Raw genomic sequence first — 25562 nt, forward strand, 5'->3', positions numbered from 1 at the left:
AGAGAGTAGTAAAGAAACCTTGATAATGAATGATAACGTCAACTTGTGATGCTTTGGTTTGGGAGCGATAGCTTTAAAAACATCATATGAAGAAAAATTCTACAAACTTTTTTCAAACACAAAAACGAAAACACACAACAAATTAGGAAGATGTATATAAATTTAAATGGATTATTTTTCATTTCATGGCTTCTGGCATCAATGTCAAGGCAAATTGTCAATGGTAAGACCTTTTTTATCATTTATTTCCAGAGGAGGACCATGATGAGCCATCATTGTACTTTTTACGTTTTTAAATCATGATGAAGTCCTGTCCAGACATAATGGGCCACTCCAGAATTTGTCTGTAACATGGGGGCAGACTACACAGGATTTCTAAGGGCAAAATTTGAAATTTCCAAGGTGAGAGAAGAAAATGTACTGTGAAGTCGGGTAAATTTCATACGACCCTCCTGACGGTGCACCCGGCGCAGACGACCCACGGCATGGGTCGGCAAAAAAGTATTATTGGACCGGCCCGAACATTTTGTTTGGGCCATGTATTTACAATTGATACGGATTTGCCTTACCTTTCCTGGTTACTTTGTCGGGTGCTACATCTTGGGCGCTTTTAACAGCACCCGACATGTAACAAAGTTAGGAATTTTATTTAGCACCCGACTGTCGGTTGCGCTATTGTCGGGTGTTTTCACAAATTTAGAAATTTAGCACCCGACGAAACACCTGACAGTACCCGACTGTCGGGTGCACCGGCAGGGTCATATTTGCATCAGGGGGAGGCTAACATGCGATGCATGATAGCCCTCAATTGACTGACCAACCAAAGCAGCAAAATGTCAAAACAAATGAACTACGCAGCTGCGCTCGCTGCTCCACTCTACCGTAAGTTGGTCTAATATTGACATCCCTCATTTAATTCCGACACCCTTTTTTAGAGACAGGACTAATATGAAAGTTTGAATCACTGATTGAAAAAGCTTTCCTCTGTGACCACTAAGCCAGGGCTGCAAATAAGCGTTGGTCATCGATCAATGTCCGACTGAAAAAGCTATTTGACCGACTGAAAATCTTTTGTGTCGACGTCATGATGTCCGAATGAAAAAAGGAATAAACCATTAACTTGAGAGTTGAAAATAAATCTCTTACACCCCTGTCTCTTACTTAGCCTATTCTTTTAATACTCGCTTCCTTTGTAGCTTTCAGGGTGTTTCTAAGTTAACTTTTATCAACTTGCTTTCTTCGTTACTTTCTTTGTTTCTAAGATCACTTTTATCAACCCGCTTTCTCTGTAACTCTTTAAGGGTGTTTCTAAATTACTTTTGTCAACTTGCTTTCTTCGTAACCTTCTTTGTTTCTAAGATCACTTTTATCAATTTGCTTTCTTTGTAACTTTCAAGGGTGTTTCAAAGTTAACTTCTATCGACTCGCTTTCTTTGTAACTTTCAATTGTGTTTCTAAGATCACTTTTATCAATTCGCTTTAACTTCGTAACTTTCAAGGGTGTTTCAAAGTTAAACTTTTATCGACTCGCTTTCTTCGTAACTTGCAAGAGTTTTTTTAAGACCATTTTCATCAACTTGCTTACTTCATAACTTTCAAGAGTGTTTCTAAGTTAACTTTTATCAACTCGCTTTCTTCTTAATTTTTAAGAGTGTTTCTAAGTTAACTTTGATCAACTTGCTTTCTTCGTAACTTCCAAGGGTGTTTCTAAGATCACTTTTATCGAATCAATTTCTCTGTTATATACAGTAAAAAAATGTTCAAAGGTAACTTTTATTTTTCCTACTCGCTTTCTCCGTAACTTAAAAAAAAATACACTGAATGACCGACAGGATTTTGAGTTTGACCGACAGGATTTCATTTCTGTCGGACATGATGTTCGATTGACTAAAAATATTCATTTGCAGCCCTGCTAAGCCAAGAAAAACAGTTTCAACCTTTCTATCAATTTCAGCTGATAAAAAGGGTGTCGGAATTAGAGACGGGATGTCGACATTAGACCAAGTTACGGTACCATTTTTGTTTTGATTTAACTTGTAATTTTAAGGACCAGCCAGGTCATTCATTTGAGGGCTATGCATGTTATTATTATTATTATTATTATTTGTCGAACTTAATCAAACTTTATTGTCCGATTAATGTTCAAATAAGTTCGGTTGTCAAACTTCAATCGAATAGACTTGATCGATCATGGTTTCTGCCAACTTTTTCAGTCCCCCCTTAAAATGCAATTTTGCCCTTAAAGAAAACTTCCTCCTTAAATTGAACAAAAATTACCAGTACCCCTTGTTAGAATGTCCCCCTCAGATTCTTTTTTAGTACATAATGATATCCAACTAAATAAAATTCAATAAAAAGAAATCATTGGAAATAAACTGGATCCTATAATCAAATGATACAAATAAAACTTTTTATGAATAAAACCAAACAAAAGATGCAGTACCTGGTATAACAGTTGTGTTTTGTTCATATCTTAGGCCTTGTAAATATTATCTATCTTTATATTTGAACTGGGAATATTTTCTGATTGTAGTCCTAGTTTAAGTTAGGTCAAGCAAGTGGTCTTCCCAAGTAGAGAATTTAGGCAGTAAAACACAAGTAAGATTTCATGCTTATGACATGAATTTTGGATGCGACAGAGCTGAAAATGTCAAAGATCATTAATGTCAAAGATCATTGATGTCGACCAACTATTTCAAGAAAATCTTTGTACCCTTCATCAAACAATTTTTACAATAGAAAGAGATAGAAGAGAGGAAAAAAATGTTGGCCACCATGGTTGGGCGACGAAGGAATATTTCACTTTTTATACCCTCAAAACACCTTAAAACGTTATCTAATTGGGGAGAATGATAGTTTCTATGGTTTGATTTATTATTATGGTTTGATTTGGTATGTTAAAGGTTGTTCTAATGTACATAACTTTCAATATAGCATGGTCTGCAAAATAGTGGGCATGAGATTGTGAGCACAAAAACTGGAAAGAAGATATTATTAGACAAAGAAAATTATTATCAATAAAACCAAATATTTTAGTCCCCCCTTTTTTCTTATTTTGATAGATTCTTGCAGCCCTTGATAAAGAATCCCCCTTATTTAAAGAAAATGACAAAAATCCCCCCTTTTTTAAAAGGCAATTTTTTTGCTCCCCCCTTATTTTAAGGGGGGGGGGGCAGAAACCATGTCGATACCCACAAATTCTTCAAAACATACCGTGAGTTCAGGTAACTTGCATCAGTGGAGGCAAACATGCATAGCCCTCAAATGAATGACCTGTCAGGTCATTAAAATACAAACTCAAATCAAAACAAAAATGGTAGGAGTAGATCTGCGTGCGAGCTGCGTAATTCATTTGTTTTGAAATTTTGCTGCTTTGATTGGTCAGTCATTTGATGGCTATGCAAGTTTCCCTCCACTGATGCAAGTTACCCGATCTCACGGTAGGAAACCATCCAGGATCTTGCCATTCTATCATCCTAGCATTAGCAATAAGTCAAAGGTGTCAAACATATCATTTCTTGTTGTCAAACTTTGTCAAACGGAATTTTGTTGAGCAGAGTTTATTATCTGTCGAACATTTTTTGTCGTTAAACTTTGTTGAACGAAGTTTTTGCCGATTTGTTGAACTTTAATTGTTTTCAAACTTTTTCAACATTTTGGTTTTTGTCAAATATTTGTTGTTGTCAAACTTTGTTGAACTGATTTGTCAAACTTAATGTTTTGTCGAACTTAATGTTTTGTCGAACTTATTCGCATACACAAAATTTTAGCGACTTTTTTGAAAAGTTTGATTTTAAAAGAATCTAATTGAACTTTTGTCGTTCGATTAAGTTTCACAAAAGTCGATTAGTTTGGTGATTGATTACGTCTGGTCCTGTGCCAAAAAATGCTATTTTAACAGCTTTTTTACCCCCCCCTGCTCACACCAACACCAGACAAAATAATGCTGGTGCTAAACAACCTGGTGCCTTTTCAGGATCGTTTGAAAGCGAAGATAAAACATTTTTTTACATTTTGGTATGAGTCCTCTAGCTGGGCAGTTTGTAAGTTTGGTTGGCTCTCTTCATTCATACCGTCAACTGCTCTAACTTGGAACCAACAAAACATGGGACGGCAATTTGGAAATTTGATATATATTTCTCTTTTGCACCAAGTAGGATTTTAAATAGAAATATGAAAAAAATCTGTAGTGGAACACACGCGAGTGTCTGGAACAAAGAAGAACAAATTAGTGGCAAAACCATGGAGCGTTTGACGTCACTCCCGCGGCAAAGGACACACTCGTTATTTGTTTATCCCATCTTGTTAATTCTCCAATGGGCGTCCGGTCATTTTGAATAAAAACAAAAAAGTTTAAAAAAGCGCGCCATCAGTGAAAGTTATCGTGACATGTTATGACAGAAAGTATGATTGATAAACTTGATGGAGTTATCAAAACAAATTTGTTGTCAAAGAGATTTAACAGTAAGTGAAAAAAACAGGCCAGATATCAACAGTCCCATGTTTCAACCAATCGTCCCAAGTTAGAGCAGTTGACCGTACAAAGGTCATCAAAAAACTTTTCTGTTTGCGTTGCATTGAGTTTAAAATAAACATGCAGGCACTTTGTACTGAAAATATCTAAATCACAGCTCTTTTTAAATTTCACCATTGGCGTGTAAGAAGTACTTGTTGTGTTACTTTACTCAATCGTAAACGTACATCTGATCTTCTTGATAGACACTAGGTGTCTAAAAATTGTTTAAAAATCATCTCCTTTATTTATTGAAAATGAAGAATAATTTCAATTTCATTTTCAATAAAAGAGAAGGTGATATATAAAACTCAATATACAGTTCTGCGATAACTGAGTAAACTCGAACTATCTATCCTTTTAATAGGTTTTAAAAGGAGAAGAGGGACTTATAAAGTGTTTTATATGGTTAAATTTGATCTTTTACTTTTTTCTTGTTAATATGCGTCCAGTTTAAATGACAATTTTTCAGGAAAAAGTGGGAAGGTCACAAAGAATAGCATAACTCTTTGTTTTTATCAGATCGAGAAAAAAAAAGGCAATTCTAAGTTTCTTTTTTAAACCCTTTTCATAACTTTTCGAATTTAAACATAAAACGTTATATACACACTTTTTAACAATCACAACGACTTGAATATTTTTATAAAAAGAAAGAAGTGAACTAATTTTTTCTTATGCTTTATATCGCCTTTTGAATGCTGTTGTTGTCCACAATCTTTTTGATTTTTATGTTTTGATTTACTTTTGAAATATTCTTTTCTATGAAATAAAATTGTTTTGTTTTGAAAAGAATTCGAATGTCATTAATAAATATGATCGTTAAAATACATTCGAAAACATTTAAAACAAAAGAAGAGAGAAAAAGGCAAGTCTGGGCAGAAATTAAAGTTACTAAATGTAGATGGGCCTTAAATTTCAAAACAAAGGCTGAACCTCTATCCAATCTTTTGCAAATGGCGCGAATCCAATAGAACAAATTGTGGAGCAAGAGATCAAAAGTCATAATTTTAAAACACAATCAAAGCGAAAATGAAAGTGGTGACACACTGACACAAAGCACCCAGTGTTTTTTCCAAGCACCCAAATTCCCCCGTTGGCGTTAGACGGTGGCATTAAACTCAATTCAAATTGAGTGCATTGATAAATTCTATAAATTCATTCAATTTTAACCGTTTTAAAGTGCTAGTTAAGACAAAAATATGCTCAGCTTTCTCAACCTCCCACCAGGGCTAGCCCTGGACCCACAGGGGGCTCAAGGCGCCCCTAGCCTCTGATATCGCGGCTTACGCCTTTATTAAAAACTCAATTTGAAAGTAAAAACGGAGGCATTGCTTGGTGCTTGGAAAAATCCCTGAGCACCGCTATTAATATATAGATATTTTTGCAAAGTTTCAAGTCAAAATTTTCTTGATAAATTTTTTCAAAGCAATCTCTTGAAATAGACCTTTACCAATTCAGATCTAAAAAAAAGCAGTTTAAAACATTATACCGTTGTTTGGTATAAGATTTTCTCCCATTTTTGCACCAAGATTCCTTTGCCACTTTTCTAGCGTAAAAAGGCCAGGCTTCGGGAAGTTGAAAAATAAGGTTCAAACCCTTTCCAATCTCATGCTGGTTATCCCCAGAAAAATAGTGGAAAGATTCCGGAAAAGTGACAAGAATCTTAGTGCAGAAATGGGAATCTTATACAAAATCAGTGTGTTTAACTGATATGAAGCAAATATCAAGATTTTCTCTAAAAATAGAAAACATTGCATATTTGAAACTTACTTCATTAGATTCTTACCATTTTATTTAGATGGGAAAGAAAGTTTGAGCTCTTTAATTGCTTGAGGGACTGAGCTCTACTTAGAAAATACTTCTCCCCCCTGCAAAAGTATAAAATCGATTTTTTTTACTTTCATTCTATATCATTTGTAATTGAAATTTCCTTTTTTTTAGCTCAGCAAAAGTTGGAACCTGAGAAAGCCCGCGTCGTTGTTCGCCAATCTGAAAGGCTATCAATGAAATGGAAAGCAAACTTTGCCTTGGGGGACCAAGATTTGCTTCGGTTATTTTTTAAAAGACCTGGTCAGGACTTTGGACGACAACCAATAGCACAAGTTTCTAAAACTTCAACAATAAAAAATAAACAGACTCCTGAATTTTATAACAAAATTTCTAATCTGGCCATTATAAACAGTAGATCAAATGGTTTTGATTTTGAGATTACAATATCTGGTATGACAATTTTAGAAGAAGGGATTTACCAGTTACGTAGAATTGATACAAGCCTCACAGAACCTAACATTGAAAGCCAAATTGAGGCTGGTGTCATAGGTAAGTCCATATCTTTGATTTCACTTTAGATGTGAATCAGATAAGCAACTGCAAGGATTGGCCATTTTGTTTTTTTTTTCATATAATAAATGAAACAGAAATTTAATCTAGTTCCTTTGGGATATTGTATATGTATATATTGAGGATATATTCCAGGTGCATGCTTGAAACTTTTGTCTACATTCATGTTAACCCAAACCCAATGACAAACACTTAAACTAGAAACCCTGTATATAACCTTTTATTAAAGCTTCTGTCAAGAGTTATACAGTGCTGCAAATAATGGTCGGTGACCATAATTACATGTCATTTTGTAGTCTCTAACAGTCATTCTGAAACTTACTTTTTCATTATGTCTGGTTTTAATTTAAGGGCTAAATAGGCTTATAGACTTCTTTGGTAATTTTTTCATCATGTCAATTACATTTCTTTAGTTCGTTTCTTTTAAATCAAAATAAGTGTTTAGCCAATCTCAGGATCATCAAAATTTTGTACCCCCTTAGCCTTGAGCGCCCCAATAACCCTCTGCTCAAATTATTCTAGCTATGCTCCCAAAATTTCCAGCCAATTACTGGAATTTATTTATTTGCAACACTGTGTCAATGGTGTATTTCTTGGTTTTGATATTTTTCTAATTATTTTTATCTTTTCTCATCTTCGGCAGGATTTTTGTTTTTTTCCTCAATAGTCTTTTCAATAATCTCCTATATTTTTTCCAGTACCACCAAAAATCATTAAAGATCCTCTTGAAATCACTGAACAAGAAAACAAAGATTTCCAACTCAAATGTAAAGTCAATGCTGGAAATCCAAAGCCTTTAACGTTTCAGTGGGTATTCAAGTCACCTGATGATGATGCAAAAGACGACCCTAAACCAGTGACTGATAAAATCAAAGCTATGGACACACTATATAAGAATTTCACAAAACTGTCATACAAAGATGCTGGCACTTATACTTGTATTGTATCCAATGGCTATAATGAGGAAGACAGTTATGACATTGTCTTCAAAGTTTTGCGTATGTATTTTGTTATTCTTCAAGTCTTATGTTACTGTTGATACTGTAGCTTCAGAATTGACAGTATTGAGTTTTTGTTTTGCACAGAGAGCGGGGTCTGTATAAAAAGATGGCATGTATCCTGCAGTGAGTTGGTCTTTTGAATTTAGTGTACAGGGCTTTAAGATTCAAAATTTTGATATTCTGCTTAGTATTTGTGTACTATACATGCTGGTTCTGCTGGGTACTGCAGTCAACGTTTAAATTTCCAGTTCTAGGTCACTTTATAGCCAATTGCTTTTACGAAAATAAGTAAACAAAAAGCTCATTTCCTTTGGTTCTTTTAGGGGACTCCATTAGTAGTCTTGCACTCCTCCTCTCTGTTTGCATAATCAAGATATTCAGAGATATCTGAATAAAATAATGAGATACACTGACAAATCGAGAAGTGCATTTTGCCTGAGATAAAATCCAGCTCCCTGCTAAGTACTGATTAAATACCTGGGTTGCAAGCTCCCTTTTCCGTTGAGTTGATGCAACGATTACACTAATAAATAACATTTCAAGACCACATAAAAATACCTTGAAATACCAATGGCTTTCAATGGTCACCATAAAACTAAAAACAAAACTTGTTGCAGCCTTTGTAGAATTGTGTCGCCCTAGCAGTATTACTTTGTTTATGGGTTTTTAGCAATAAAAATTTAATTCTCATCAAAATTTGAGTATATTCATGATATGCACCACTGCAATGTCTTCTGACATTACATCACGGAATCAACAACTCATTGGTCGTAAGTGACGTAAAATCAGTCAATACGTCACTTTCAACCAATCAGCTATTGGGTGGAATGGAAGACATTGCAATGGTGCATATCATGAATTTTAACATTCATGTGTTGTTCTGTTTTTAGACAAACCTTATATCTTATACAAACCATTCAACACAACTGTTTTTGAAAGCGATGGAGCTAAAGAGATGAACTGTGAAGCTCGTGGAAACCCACCAACCACAGGCTACACATGGTACAAAGGCTATCCAACTAGAGTAGAAATCAAGAGTAATACAGATAACCTGATCATTGAGAATAATGGAAAGCGTTTAAGATTTATCAATCCAACCCGTGAAATGGCTACTATGTATTCATGTCAAGGAAGAAATAAATATGGCCCAGGAGACCCAGAAGGAGCCTACTTGATCGTAACTTGTAAGTAGATTTAACAAATCCAGACAAATCACTTGTTCTTAGCAAAATATTCACTTTAATAAAATTTTCCAGGTGAAGAAATAAGACTTGGGATTTTGTATGTGAGTAGATCTTCTGCGCTTTGGAAATCGCATGGTACATATAATCAAGATAGATTTATTCTTTCAATCCTCTGTGAAAATGCACTCTTAGCCTTACTTTTAATGAATTTCTGTCATATTTTGTTGTTCTATTTCATTCTCATTATTGACTACTAGAAATCTAAAACTATTAGAACCTTGGAAACCTTACCTAAATATCCTAATTCTTGAATTACAGATGTACCAGAGCCTGTCAGGTTCCCTGACCACTTGGACAAAGAAGCAAGTGTCAATCAAGGCCACAATGTGACAATAAGATGTGAAAGTGATGCAGTCCCTGCTGCCACCTACCAATGGTACCGCAAGTATAAAGATGCCCGTGGTCAAGTCCGAGAGGAAAAATTAGGATCACCTAACCAATCAGGAAAACTGACTCTTTATAATGTCCAAGTCAACGAGACAGGAGAGTACAAATGCATTGCTTATAATTACCCAAATCAGAAAAATAAAGATCAACGGTATTCGAAACAAGACACCATGGAGGTCAAAGTTTTATGTAAGTTATGTTTTTTTAATCCAAAAATGATGTTATTGCATGAAATCTCTCCAGATCTGAGGAACCAATTTACATGAGATTGATTACATATCATTAAGTCAACTGCTGATAGCACCTGTACCTTGACAAAGACTACGCTGAGAAAATTAGAAGACTGACGCCTCTACAAGGTTTTCAACCGGCGGAACTTTAGTGGGATATGTCAAAATCTAAGTGTAATAAACTCCCAATGAGTTGAAGCAAAAGTCATAAGGTAAAGAAATGGGAATAATCTTCTTTTAGATGGTCCATTACGAACAAATATTACTGCCAATGGATACAACCAATCTCGTATCGAAGTCCAAATCGAAGAAAACAAACCAGTCACCATTGAATGTAAAAGTGACAGTGAACCAGCAGCTTTATACAATATCCAGTTAAATGGACGTCAATTGAACACTGACAACAGCGTGGGAAGTGTTACCATTGATCGAATGCAAATTTCTGATGAAGGCGATTATATATGTGTGGCGAGTAATCCAAAATTGGGAACAAAGGAGCAAAGGAAAATCAAAATTCTTGTTGCTAGTAAGATTATTACCTTTCTATGTTCAATTCAAATTTTACCTTATGAACAATTAAATTGCACAATAGAAATGAAACAAAAGAAAATCTTTTACGTTAAAAATTGAATTAGATAGCTTGATTACATTATATACATTTGTGGAATCAAAATATTTTCCAGATATAATTGCTTTTATTCTAGCTTTACAATGTATTAAAGCAATGGAATATGATTAGTTATAATTCTTAGCCGAATGGTGAAATTATGATTTCCATAATGCGTCTTGTTTTTAGTTCGTCCACAGCCACAGCCGCCCTTCCCTAAGGGATTAGTCACAGCTGTTGAGCGTGCAACTGTTCAAATCAAATGTTATTTCACTGGTCGACCTGCACCGAAAGTCTTTTGGACCAGAGATGGATTGAACATTACCAAATTTGATGACGGTGTCATAACAAAGTCTTATTCCTCTAACCAACCCAACCCAAATGACCGAGTGCGTAGTGTTGTAGCCATTTTGCAGTTTACAGGCATCAGGTCCAGGGATGAGGGGAAATATGCCTGTGTGGCGTATAATGGAGGCGGAAGGGCAACAGCTGGTGTCCAAATGGTTGTTAATTGTAAGTCAACATTGTTTAACTCTTTAATAACAAACTGTTTCTTCTAGTGAAATTTATTTTTCAATCAACGTGAGAAAAAAAGATTTTTTATGAAATTAATAATTTATCAAAAAATATATATGCATTGAGCTATTGCTACTTTACCAAGAGCCTGCTTTATCTACCCTGATACCCGAAATAATTTCTAATTCTCCCCACCGGACAAATAACCCGAAACGTTTTTTTTCAAGGAAAATCTTGAAATCCAACCATCCATAAATATTTATTGTTTTCTTTTGATGAGTGAAATAAAGCCCATTTTTTATTTTAGATCCACCAAAATTCCTTTCACCTTTAAAGAACTATACAGTCAAAGAACTTGCTTCGGATATTGCTTTCTCATGCACTGTCAACGCTAAACCCAACAATGCATTAAGTTATCGTTGGTTTTTCAATGGTCGTGAAACGTCCAAGACAACACAAGACTTTGTTGTGAAGATAGCAAAGAAAGAAAACACAGGCAGTTACATGTGTCAAGCTTCGAATACTGTTGGTTCAACTAATAGCACCATTGGAACACTTCTTGTGACTTGTACGTCTTTTTGATAACCAGTTTCGTAAACTTGGTCGTTACTTGACTTCGGAGAATATTTCTCAGTACAGTTCTCACTAACCGGTCGTTATTGTATTAATCTTGAGTGAGCTTCCTTTGTTTGATTCCACTCCAGACTTTTATTGAGTAGAAACTATAGCCCCCTTTCCTTCTGACCTGTTGCTCGAAACCTATTAGTCAATGCAATGACTACTTCCAATCTTTTTGAAACAAGATTTAATTTAATGACTTTGCATCGATCTACTGCCATCTCTTTCATTGGATGGTGATTAGGCAAAAATCCAGCCTTCTAAATTAGGTCTAATAATGCTTTTAAAATTGTTGATAAAAAATTGAAACCAAAACAAAACAAAAAAGATATACCACTCTCCATCCTCATCGGTAATCTCTCCATGATTCCCATTTCAGACAAGCCAGAAATCACTTCAATTACTGGTAAACAAATAGCTGACTTAACATCGAGCCTGACATTGACTTGTAATGTGATTGGTGTTCCAAAACCTGAAATCAAATGGCAAAAGAGGGGAGACCTCGAGATCAAAGGCTATGGAAACAGCCTTCGCTTGGAAAACATCAAGGTAACGATTCTTTAGGTCGCAAAATTTCTTCATTTTCTTTGCTGTCTATATAACGGAAATCTTTTTCATCAGTTTGTGATTAAGAATGTCGTAGCGGTTGTTATTGTTGTACCTTTCATAAAAGAGTTTAAAGTGAAGATTTCTTGCTCTCCAAATAATTACTCACGTCATTGTAATTGTATAAAATTAAAGACAAAAATTAAGACAAAACTAGCAATTACTTTGTTCCAAATTTAAAACTTATCATTTAATTGAAATTTTATTCATTTCCACACAGGTTGAAGACAAAGGTGTTTACAGTTGCATAGCAACCAATGAAGTCGATGGTCAACAAGTTTCTGCTACCGATACTGTCGACGTCCTTGTACGACGTAAGTCCTTTTCGTCAACAAATGCTCCAAAACCTACCAAAACCCACAAAATTTGCTTCTATATATTGTTCTCTAGCAAATTGATCTGGACTTTCACGACTGGACACTTTCCGTAAATCTAATAAGGTTCGATTTGGTTTTGCTGATATTTGTGAGACTTCTGAAATGCACTCACTTTTGGGCTTATCCAAGATTTGCGATTTCTGTGGATACCAACCTTATTAGAACAAGGAGAGAAACTGTCAAAAATATTTAACTGTACATATCAACTTTATCTGTCATCATAGTTTTAATACGATCACACGCTATGCTTATTTTCTGTCAGTCTAAGTTATTTTTTCTCTTTCCGCAGACACTCCTGTTATCTCAACCACTTCACCAGCCGACACCAAGATTGGTGTTGATCAAGGTACCACCGTCACTTTAACATGTAAAGCAGAAGGTTATCCTGTACCGAAGATCTTCTGGAAGGAGAAAGGAAGTACTGGCAACTTATTGGATGGTGTTGGGATTTACAACATCAGGGAGGTGTCCACTTTATTTGGTATTGAATCGAAATTGACGTTCATTGTCAAGCAGATTGGTGACGAGTATGTTTGTACTGCACAAAATGCTTTGGGAGAGGTGGCACAGGATTTTGCTGTTCTAGCAAAAGGTAGGTTGGAAAGGAATTTAGATTTTTTCTCTCCGTCGATGACCTTTTGGTTAAAATCTCGTTAGAATAATAAGAGATAGCATTTGACTCTTCGTCAACTCATTAGTCTGCTTTTATCTTTTTAATTTTTGCCGATTTACAAGTTGTTTTTTACGTTCCTTCAAAGTAAAAACTAAAAACCGGAGCCGATGATCAAACACTAGGGCGTGAAATGAAATACTGAACAACTTAAAATCTACTCTCGATAAAATAGTTTAGTCATATCTTGATGAAAAGGGAGTTCCTTCTAAAGCTTAACATGTAGAGGGTATGTAATAGAAAGTTCACTTTGCAATCAATAGATAGATTTTGATTTCTTGTTTTTGATTTAACAGGTCGTCCAGAACCACCAGTGAGGATCAACACACCAACTGATCACCTGCAAGCTACTTACCCCATCGCTGTCAACATCACCATAACCTGGATTCCCGGCTTCAGTGGTGGTCACCCTGTCGAATTTATCCTCTATTACAAGGAGAAGAATGACCTCTTCGCTGAGAAGTCACCACGCGAATTGAGGATTGGACAAGCGCAAGAGAACCGATATGTTTTCACTAATCGTAAGCCGAGCACCACTTACGAATTTGCAATGTCAGCAAAAAATATGATGGGCACAAGCACTAAATCTAGTGCAATCGAATTCAAGACGAGTGGTAAGGAACAGCTCCCTTCACGTTTTTTAATTTTTTCTTACGCTATGCTTATTTCCTTGTGAAATCCCTTTTTCAAATGAGATAAAAACTATTGTAAATGATACGACAAAGATAAAATTTCCTTATTCTTGTACCTAACTGGAGATCCTAAAACTCAATCTTTTCTTCTTTTTACCCTTTTTACCCTTTTGATTTGATGTCCGAAATGTTTCATTTTCGAATTTCTGACTTTCCTTTTTAGACGCACCACCATCTGTGGCAGACGTTGATTTCAATCTTGGTACTGATGGCAAAACAATCATAGTTTCATGGTTGATCACCAAAGAACCAAAACCACAAACAAACCCACAAGCCAATAGCAGACAGAAGCGTGATTTACCCGATAACCGATTGAAATGGGACTACGCACTGATTAAGTAAGTCAAACAAACCGTATTATTCTTGTTTTGATTTTTTTTGGTTGAGTTGCAGGAGGCTCCAAGGCATATCTTCGCAACTATAAACGTATTCAATGAGCGTTCCGTCAGCACTATGGACTGACAACCCAATTCCCCTCACAACCCAATTCCCCTCGCATGGCATGGATTACCCCGCGCGAAGGTTCGTTCACTTGCCAAGTGAACCGCTGCGAGTGGGAATCGAACCTCAATCACCTGTGCAGCAATCAAGGTCAATGACCACTATACCAGAGCTCCTTTGGGAGTTGCACGACTGCAATGAATAAAGCAATCCATAAGAACATAAATCACTTTCTTACTGGTACAAAACTTCAAAGATTCTATGTTAACCAACAGAAAGTTGTTATTAGAACGCAATCATCATTAAGTACCTTGATGCATTACCATTTTGATTTTGAAAATCTTGATGTCATTTGGTTGTATTGCTTTAAAAACATTAGAATGAGTTGCAGATCAATCAACTTTTGTGGTATACTTTATACATTTAAATTATGATGTTGCAAATTTTCTTTGTATCTCTATTATAAATATTCTGATTTACTTTTCAGATACCAGACAACCATTGAAGATGAGTGGACAACGGAAAAGATTACGGACATCCCAAGTAACGGAACATACGTTGTACAAGGTCTTGATGAAAGCGAATCATACAACATTTACTTCCTTTTATATGATTCACGTGGCAACTTTGCTCCTCCAGTCGGCGTATCTGATCCTAGTAAGTGGTTATGTAACAAGGGCTTCATTCACAATGACACTTAGTATCAAGGCAGTCCTTGGGTATCATTAATAAATCAGTTAGTACTCAAGGGTACTTACTGCAAATATTGGTGGTGTTCCTAAAAAAAAAAGTGCAAGATTTTGTTACTAGTTTTATAAAAAGAGGTGACGTTTTTCTCGTAGTCAAGAGAAACAGTATTACTGCATCGCCGTTGTAACGGATGCAGAAACTTGACGTCATTTTCCCCTGCTAAACTTGAACCCATCCCTTGTCGCCTGGTTTGTAACAAATCTTTCTCTTCGATTTTCAGTTAAAATGGGTGACCCCACAGCGGCTCCGAGAAGTGCAGGTTTATCACAAACAGACATCATAGCGATTGGTGTTGGATGTGGTGGTGCATTGTTGTTGCTATTGGTGATCGTTCTCTTCATCTGCATCCATAAACGAAAGAATGATGACAAAATGTCGCACAGTAAGTGTTCGTTTGTATTGTTCTGTAACAGTTGACTACATATTGACTAAAAGGTAGCAGCAAAGGCTAATAAGTGTCAAGGTTAATTTACAATTTAAATTTGTTATAATTTGAACATGTTTTATTTACTCTTGATTGTTTTTTGCAAATCGAAGTGACACTCTAGGGTTTCCTCTTATACGCCAGATGACTTTTGGATCAGTGTTTGCTACCATCAAATTTTGGCAAATCATTGTGATGAAAACAAATCTTCTGCAGTTTATTCCGTCATGTTTATGGAGCCTTGCCATATGATAAAGATGAAATCAAGTCTTAAAAAATGACAGCCACGGTGATTTCAAAGATGATGCTTTAGATCTCGAAGAAGGTCCATCATTTTGTTAGGTTATCCAGGGTTATCAGAATATCGCTGGTAGTTTTTCATTACTGTTTTCCCACACATATGTGGTTACCATGGTTTCTCTTTTTATTTCAGATCCACACGTACAAGTCGACATACCGATTGACACAATAAAAAAGTACGTCATTATGATTCCATTCGATCGAACATAACGGTCTAGGATAGTGATTTCGAGTTGCGAGTTTTGAGTTAAGAAGAACGCAAGTTTGTTTTTATCATATTTAGAATAATATCTATCTTCTTTGATTTAATTTTCTTAATCTCCTTAATTTTTTCTGCAGTGGTGATTACATCAGGTCAAGTTACCCTGAAACTGGACCCTACGACGCCGACTCCACCATCATTGACGACTCTTCAAAATCGCCACCTCCGGAATACGACAGTAACTGTAAGAACCTTGAAATGATCCCAAAAGTTTTATAAAATTTTATTTTAAACAGAATTAACAGATTGACAAAGGAAAAAGTCCACCGTGACATTTTTGGAAAATTCACGTTGGAAAGCTGCAGTTTTCAATGATTCGTGGAGAAAAAATAACATTTTTGAATAAATCTTTGAACAATAAGAGCATCAAAAATATCACGATAATTTTCTTCTATGTGCTGTAGCCAAACTTCTTAAACTTTTATCTCCTTAGTACATCATTATGCTGATCCTCCAAGTCGTGATTATGGAGATAATGTTCACCGTCCAGAGAGCTACCTTCCAGGCCCACAAGATCCTACACCAAGTTATACATCATTTGGTAGACTTCCAAAGAAAGATAAACGAGGTACTACTTTTTCTTCCACAACAAGTTCTTCCACAGACAGAGACTCACGTTTTCTACTTCAAATTTTGCGAAATTTCAAAGATCTTGTTGGATTAGCTGCAAAATAAATTTTGCAATTTGAAACGGAGTAATATTTTGAACATCGCACACTGTAACTTGCTCAAGAATATTGAATGTACTGACATTGTGTATATTAATATTGCGTGTTGATTGTTTTATGCAATGGTGCTAATGCTTCGACCCCTGTGATGTCACTTACCCTTTTAACGGTTTAACAATTTCAATTCTAATTCATGATTTCATGACTTAATGTTTTCTACGGAAATACCGTGGTTTTAGCCAGTAGTGGCAAATTTAAACTAGTCAAAAGTTGTATAAAATTTGCCACTACTGGCAAAAACCGGGGTCTTTCCGTAGAAAACATTACGTCATGAATTTTGAACATCTTTTCCGTAGACTATAACAATTATTCAAGATCCATGAACCAATTGAACCACGGACCACGACCATCAGAAATCTCACGCAATAATAGATATTCAGTTGACAACTTAGATGATTACCCAGAATCCCCTTATGAACGTGGTGAGTTTCATTGAATCTTTTAAACGTGTTCGTTCATCTTTTTTATTTCCCTTGAGACTAGTACGTTTACTTCAGCGCTACGCGTCGGTCCATTCGATCCATTTCCGTATTGAAACACTTCCGGAGACAAAACTTTGGGATGAGCTGGAGTTTTTACAAGATGCTTAACTGATTGGTTATTTTTCAACAATAGGGATGATGCGTTCTTTAGAAAAAGTAATAAAATCGTTTGTCTCAACATTTAACGACCAACAGAGTCATCAAAGAACTTGTAAAAACTCCAGCTTGACCCAAAACTTTTTGGTGGAAAATCTAATTCTAAATGATATGCTTTAGTCAAGATTACCTCTCCCTATCCGAACCACTCGTGAAAGGTAAAGTCTGAGACCCCTGGTTTTTTTTTATGTTAAAATATCAAAACAGTGGTCGAACTCCTTCTCTAGCATATATCGTCAAAATGTTCTTAATGCTTGAAATAAAGCCAGAAGACAATAGCAATAGACTAGACAGCTGTTAAACGTAGTAGACATATTGTTATAGTTATGTTTTATATTGTAAATTCTTACACCATGCACTTCACAATCACACTTAGAATAATCACACATAATTATATTCCCCAACACAACTCCACCCCAAAGTCCTGAAACAACTTTGCTTTCAACTCGAAAGCAAGCTGGATAAAAAATAAATAATTTATAACATTGAAAGGTTTATTCTTGATAACAGAAATGAGAAATTTCAACAATCACAAAAGGACCAAAACTACTAACTATTAACTATACATCCGAAACTACTAACAATAGCCTGCCTAGTATAACCGACTCTCTGTTCTCCCTTTTTCGTCCAGATGCTCATCAGCCACTGTTAAAGAACAATCGGCCGCCTCCGCCCGCCAGCAATATTCGGAATAGCCGCGGACGCTTATCCTCAGGTAACTTTACCCCCTCTAAACAAAACACATCAACACCAACTCCTCACGCTTTTGTTCCAAATAAAACTTCTAATCTTTTTTCGATAATCAGTCTTTGTGTGCATGTATATGTGGATGTTTTTGTTGTGTGTAATTTGTTTTATGACATCTTTAAGTCAAAGTTACGCCTTTTTTTATCAAAAACGCCCGAAAAATCCGGAATTCATCTACTGTTTTTTACAAATTCGGAATTTCAGTTTTTCAGCTGTTTCAATTAACAACAATGACTTAGCGTTGACTGTCTCGTGTCAGTGATAACTTTGTTTCTCAAGCCTCTCTCCTCTTTGTTATTGTCTTCTGAGCTTTCTTTCGCAGCTATTTTATCCATGCCTGCTCCTGGTATTTAGGCCCTTTTTAGACTACAACGCAAACGCACTAACACACATGCATTCATACATACACATATCCACCCAACTCACTCATTTATCAAAATACGATTTAGATTTCTTTAGAGCTAGAATGATTATTACCCTGTTTTCTCATCATCACAAACCTTTCCGAAAAATAATTAGCTTTAACTCGATTTTTCCTCTCAGATGAAGATATGCCCGAGCCACCTTACACTAATGATCATCTCCGAAGCCCGCCCTCTGATGAAGGGGCGCTTAACAGAGCGCCAGGGGCGTTCAATGCTCAACGTTTCAAGAAACCGTCTGCAAAGGTAAAAACTTTAGCTCAGATCTCAGATATCGGGTGGAAATCTAGTTTAAAACAGTTCATTCTCCATTTTTCATTCAGGAATTACGTTTATCGCCATTTATTACCGTTCAAAATCATTTTCGACCCAATGAATCTTTGCTGACTTGTATGTGCACAGGTGTTCGTTGCTTCATTAATGCAATAAAGTGACTACTTTTAATTGAATTTTCTTCATTTTTTGCTATTTCAGACTTACGATCAACCACCTCCTCCACCGCCCAACGGTTTTCACCAGGGCGTCAACGGGCGTGATTCGCCAACGCCCTCATCTATCGCTAGTTCCAAACCTTACAGAAGTGACAATGAGTATATTGACGAGCAAGATGATAAATATGTTGGATTCCTTGTATAAGAGTACACGATTGAAAAAGAGATTTTATTGGGGTTTCATATGGGGTTGTTGGCTGCAATCAATTGCTTGACCATCATTGGAAGGCCCTGATCAAGCTTGTTTTTGGAGGAGCCCGGGTATGAACAGAAGGAATGACTGGCTGCTTTTTTATTCGATCTTCTAAAGATACCAAAAGTTACGAGATATTACTGGGGTTAACATGATCTTTGCTGTTTGAGGTTAGCTTACCGGTATAATCATGTGGTATTAATTGTGATATCTTGTTTATTATGTGCATCTAACGATGATGTATTTTATATCCGAAGTTGGCTCCAAGAGTTTCGTATAAGACATTTTTTTGGTACAAGAGGAATAATCTTCGTTTTTAGAAGAAAACTCCCAACATTTGGATGATATAGATAATATATTACGACGTTATCACTCTATTACGAACTAAACGTAACAAAATAATTCTCGCAGACTAGTTCGTACTGTCCATATTTTGCACCACTATTTTTATACAAATTGAAAATATGATTTTTTTATTACAAATCTTAGACCTTAGACCATATGTGTTTTTAAAAAATTTATGTTATTTTTCTTGTTTCTTTTACATATGATTGATATAATACTGTAGATGTGATATTTGTTACTTGATTTTTTTATTTGGTTTTCTATTTTTAAAAGGGATTTAAAATGTTACATGGTACGTCTAATAGGGAAACAAATTAAGAGTCATGACATGATAAAGATTGATCTCTGTCAAAAGTGTCCGGTCTACGTCTGAAGCTGGGGTGGTTTGAACATATTCTATTTCGAGCAAATTAAGACTTATTTATCCAAGGGAATTTTAACTTATTTAAATTTCGGTATCTCTTTAATGATATTGTATACTGTATTGCCGTAATTACTATCTATCATATTCAGCTGTATTTCCTAAATTGTCAAAGATTTTTAAAGTTCTTAAAAATCCTCTGAAACAGTTTGTACCCCTTTAGAAACAATACAAATATTTCGGACTTTTTTGTCCGACTGATGATGATTACTTTCATATTTTTATATTGCTATACGTTATTTAATATTTCCATAGTATGAAAAACTTTTATCCATTTTTTTGTTATTTTGTTATAATGTACAAGTTAATACGTCAAAACGTAACACCGCAGGTACTGAAATTTTAATATTTTACCTGTAAAAAATAAACTCTTATACCTTTACTTAGAGAGGGCGTTTAAAATAATTTTTGATTTCTATATTATTTAAATTTTTTTGATTCATGATCATTAAAAATAAAAGTTTTACCATTTTATTATAATAATAATATGTTATCATATATTTTATCAAATTCTTCTCTTCTGTTCAGTTCACTTTTGCTGGTTGAAGTCCTTGTTGTAAACAAAATATTTTATTATTAAGGGACGGACCTGATGCTAGTTTTTTATAAGAAAAACGAGGCCAAATTTCAAGTTAAGGCTTTACGAACGTGCAACTTCTTAAACTTAAAATACTCTCAGAATGCCGGGAAAAGGAACATTTTACAATTGACTCTCGTGTATTCGGACTCGAAAGGAGTTTTTACAAGGTTTTCGATGATTCGGTTGATGGTTGAATCTTGTGACAAATTGCTTCTTCTAAAGAACGCGTCATCTCTATTACTTCAAATGACCAATTACTGAAGTATCTTATAAAAACTCCAGCTCATCCCGAAAGGAGAATCTTATTTATTCGAATTGCAGAGAGATTCGAACTATAGAAAGTATTTAAAGAGGGTTTTTCTTTGAAGTGGAATTATAGAAAGATTCGAATAATGGAAGTTCGAATTAGTGAGAGTCTACTATGGAAATATTTAAGGCTTAAAACCCAAAAAGTTAGAACACCCGAAGGCCTCAAAATTTTTTGACGTTCTTATTACGGAACGTACATCTTTCCAAATTCCTTGTCGTAGTACGAGTGATAAACGTGACGTAAACTCTGGTACATAACTGATACAAGTTCATGCCCTTTGTTTTCATGATGACCAGTCCTATTCCTATTGAACACTCCTTGTCGTTAAATTTGACTAAGCATCAGGTTAAATTACTTACTTAAAGGCTGGAAAGGGACTTGAAATCAGTAATGTCTTAGTAATTTCCGCATAATAAAGCAGCCAAATGTCAAAGACAGCGAGACCCCTATATACAAGAGAAATCATCCCAAGTAATTTAATTTCCATGAGTACAAAATATGCACAATTCTCAAAGGTTTAAGGATTTTCCACCCCCATCGGTGGATGAGACAATTCATTTGATTCCCTCTATCTAAAATATTCTCACCGGGTCACTGAGACAGGGGTGTGCTAGAGAAAGAGGTTTTACTTTATCATGAAGGGGGTGGAGGATGAATTATTCTTTCAATGTAATGATCTACCCATGGAAATTTAGATCCTCCAAAAGTCTATTCCCTTGAACTTTCCCTCTGGTAGATATATCACCAGCTATATCACCCCATTGACATGGCAGTTTTCCAGAATTTTTTTGATACCTCTGGACAATATGTTTTCCATACCCAGTTTTTCTGGAAGACACTGAACGTCATACAATTTACATTTGGTTTGTTGTTGTCTCCTCGCTACATCTTGGAAACAGTCTATGCAAAAATAACAAAGAAAATAATTTTCTTTGTTATTTTTGCATAGACTGTTCTTCAATAATTTTTCATCTTTTTTCACCTGTTTTCTATTCTATTTTTCAGATGAAATGAAAAATGAAAAATTAATATAGTACTAATGAATACTAATGAATATTGATAATTATTATGTTGACGTGGGTGGTATTATGGCAAAAAAGAACGTTAATTTTGCGGACGAATCATCCAATCCTTGAAGATGCATCTCGTTGGATGAAAAGATATTCCAAATGGGTTGAAAGGTATGAAATTATACACTTTTTTTCTAAGAAAATTTTTATAACAACAAGGAGGCTCAAAATCTCCCAATAATAAGAGGGTAATAATGCCGAGGCTGAAATTACTCAATTTCAAGCAATTTGGGGGCTAAAGTAGTAAAAATTGGGTATAACGCCTAAAATACCTCAATTGCATCCTATGAATAAGAACATGATAAGAACAATCTTCGGATGCTCTTAACTTTTAAGTCTAAAAATGTTGCTTTTTGGTGTTTTTGAACCTAATTTTTCTTTTTTTGTAGTCAACAGTCCAGTTTGACAGAGAGTTAACATTTAAATAATCTACATAATGACAGCTCCAGGCTTTTAGGCCTTACCCATAGCCCGAAGAGTAGGAGTTTTACGCTCGAAACGAAGGAAGATATGACGTAGCCTAACTTTTAAAAAAGTCTTTATTATTATTAAGTTCATTTGATCCTTTTCTGGGGGAGTGGCAATTAGATTAATTAATTTGTGCGAAGTGTCGTATGCAAGAAAAAAAATTTTGTTTGCACGCAAAATGAGTTTGTCGTCTGCTTGTTCACAATCATTCTCAATGCTGTCGTGTGAAAAATTAAACTAAATTTTGCTAATACAGAGTATAGTTTTTTTATAAGAACATTCTCTACATTTTACAGCTTTGTGTCCCAGTACCAATAACTTTTCTTTAATTGTTTTTAGTTTTCCCTGGGGGGGGGGGGTCACTCATATGGTCCGACCCACGGCCGGCATGTGCCGCCCTTAAGGGAGGTTTTTTGAGACCCCGAAATGCACTGTTAGTGTATACTTTTGAGAGAATGCACTACAAGGTTCTTTTTTTAGCTGAATACACTGTAAGGGTGTGTTTGGGACTGCTGAATCACAGGCTGAGGCGGGAAACAGGGCTCGAGTTAGAAGAACTGAAAACAGTTATGTCAGACCGTGAGCTGTGGAGAGAGAGATACTCGGTATTTCCGACCTAACGGTCGAAGGATGGTGATAATGAATGTCGTCTTCAGCGAAATTCCTCTTTAATTCGAGATTGTGCTTACGTTGAGGTCGATTTCGAAGAACGAGTTTCTGACATAGGGAAGATTTATCATAGACATTAAGATGTTTATATACTTCCACCATGTCCCCGATTTTACGCCGGATCTTGAGGCTGGTTAGGTTCATGACTTGTAAACGTTCTTCATATGAATGGTTTCTATAACCACCGACAAGTCTTGTGGCCCTACGTTGGACACTTTCAATTGCATCAGAGTGTTTGATCAGCCGTGGAGACCAAACAGCTTGCGCGTACTCTCATAAATGCAATGAAAAGTGTGCTGAGCATCTCGGGAGAAAGGAAGTCGAAGCTTCTGTTAATCAATCCAACGATCGAGTTAGCCTTCTTGATCTTGGTGTAGATGTGTTCTTCGAAATTCAATTCACTATCAATAATCACTCCAAGATCCTTCTCTTGATCAACATGTTCTAGGACAGAGCCAGCGATCTCGTAAGGATGTGCATGTTGAATGTTCCAGAATTTCTCTAGTGTCAACACGTGGCACTTGTCAGGATGGAATTTCAACAACCAGTCACCAGACCACTTTTCCATTGCCTCGATATCGTGCTGAAGTCTAATTGCATCTTCAGCGTTATTTATTTCTTCAACAAGCTTTGTGTCATCGGCAAAGAGAAACATTTCTGAGTTGGTAACTTCAGCTAGATCATTGATGTAAATAACGAAAAGGAGTGGACCTAAGACACTTCCTTGTGGTCGGAACATCAGACGAGTAAAATCAAACAAAATGCTTATAATGACACGAAATTTTGAATTGGGAATATCTTTCCAATATTTCTCCGAGAAGAGCTGAGATTGACATATATTAGATGCGAGTCTCATAGTTCCACTGTGGTATGAAAATCTTTTGGTGGCACGTGGTGGCACGGTGGATTTTTTGAGGTTGAAGTTTAAAAATTTCTGGTGTCAATATTCAATTTCTTATACATAACATGTTTTTGCATCTTTCTCGAAATTTAAAACGTCATAACGACGTATAATTAGTAATCAACTAGATGAGTTAGAATCTCGGAGGAGAACTTAAAGTCTCATTTGGGAATTGGATAAGTGTATTTTGATGAGAAATGCAATTAAAATGCTACGGAAAATCATTTAATGGTGGAAGGAGGGTGAACAATAATATCATTACTGCGGACAAGGCTTGTACATGAGAAATTGGCAACATCAGCTCGTTGTTTTTCCAGTGTCTGTAATAATTCCATGTTGAAACGGATAATTATTCAAAAAGGGTAAGATCGCAAATTGACAGCATGACATTACGTTTAAAGATTTTCGTGATTCGAGATTTGTATGTGTAGCCTTTGTATTCTTGATATGCGTAAGTCAAGATGACGTCATATTTTTTAATGTATGCACCCAAAAAAGCCGGTTTTTGACCTCTGTGTTTCTATTTTTAGTAAAAGAGAGAGGTCAAATCCCGGCTTTTTTGGGTATTTCCGCTAGAAAAACGACTTACGCATATCAAGAATAAAATGGAAATTCTTTTTGAATCGAGTTTTTTTTAAATCATTGTTACCTTTTGATTAGTCTAGCATGCTAGACGACTTAACTTAACTAAGTAAAAAATAGGAAGTAGAAAACTTGACAGGAGCATCAATATATTATTTTAACCATATCCCGACATAAAAATTTCCCGCTTTCAACAAAAACGTTATAAACGACTGGATTCCCAGTCTACCTTTTGATATGCTATATACAACTTAAAAATAATTTCCTCGTGAATTGGTGACATACGAGTTTCGAGTTGTTATCAAATTTGTGAGTTTATACGAGTTACAAGTCGTCAAGTGCGTTTTCTCGCAATTTTCTCATATAAAAAAATAGAACTAGTGCACTCAAGTTGCTATCAAGTTTGCGAGTTACGAGTTGTTGAGTGCGAAGAATGAGAAGAATTTTCTTATAAAAAAACTTAAAACTAATAAACTCCATTGATGAATGGAAGAGGTTTATTGTTCATTTTCGTTCTTTTGTTTGAGACGTTTTTCATTTTTCATTCAGATGTTGTTTGGGTTGTTTAGCAAAAAAACCGTTGAAATGATGTGTTTTTTTGCTAGGGAAAAACGCACTGGGGATTATTAGTATTGAATATGTAATTCCCTAGCGTCATCTTGTAATGATATGAAAAGGAAGAATATGGTCCGTCAATGAGAATTCTTTGGATAAATCTCGGAACATTTTTGTGTGATCATACTTCAATAAGGGTTGAAGTGGAATGCATCAAGATGTACCACTTTTAATTTCACCATTTTGTGGGCATTTTTGTCTATTTACTTAAAAAATTGGCCATTTTTTAGCCTTATGTTCTTATATAGTTTAGTCTTATAAAAAAACGTGTGCAGTATAGGAAGTATAGAGATCTTGCCTGGTTTATTGTGATATTGTGATCAGGGCTTTAAAGAATTGGAAGACTTTCAATTCGAGGGCTTAGATTTATCTTTCTTTCCTTTCCCTGGGGGGGGGGGGGGGGT

General features: G+C 35.5%; 1 protein-coding gene across 2 annotated transcripts; it reads left to right on the plus strand.

Annotated features, from left to right (window-relative positions):
* LOC136798078 (contactin-5-like) lies at positions 1-20440 on the plus strand. 2 transcript variants are annotated; one of them, XM_067054667.1, is made up of 22 exons: positions 1-223; positions 6455-6832; positions 7552-7851; positions 8745-9038; positions 9357-9674; positions 9957-10241; positions 10512-10835; positions 11146-11406; positions 11836-12005; positions 12283-12376; positions 12729-13031; positions 13406-13723; positions 13965-14139; positions 14730-14899; positions 15213-15374; positions 15850-15892; positions 16056-16162; positions 16412-16546; positions 17003-17128; positions 17976-18059; positions 18635-18759; positions 18988-20440. In XM_067054667.1, exons 1-22 carry the CDS (start codon positions 151-153, stop codon positions 19147-19149), a joined length of 4407 nt encoding a protein of 1468 aa, XP_066910768.1. In that variant the 5' UTR covers positions 1-150; the 3' UTR covers positions 19150-20440. The 2 variants fall into 2 exon arrangements, with proteins under 2 accessions (XP_066910768.1, XP_066910769.1); XM_067054668.1 differs by lacking the exon at positions 17976-18059.
* The last annotated feature ends 5122 nt before the right edge of the window (positions 20441-25562 follow it).

The sequence above is a fragment of the Clytia hemisphaerica genome, unplaced genomic scaffold (assembly GCF_902728285.1).
Source record: "Clytia hemisphaerica strain Z4C2 unplaced genomic scaffold, Clytia hemisphaerica genome assembly, whole genome shotgun sequence".
Classification (NCBI taxonomy): domain Eukaryota; kingdom Metazoa; phylum Cnidaria; class Hydrozoa; order Leptothecata; family Clytiidae; genus Clytia; species Clytia hemisphaerica.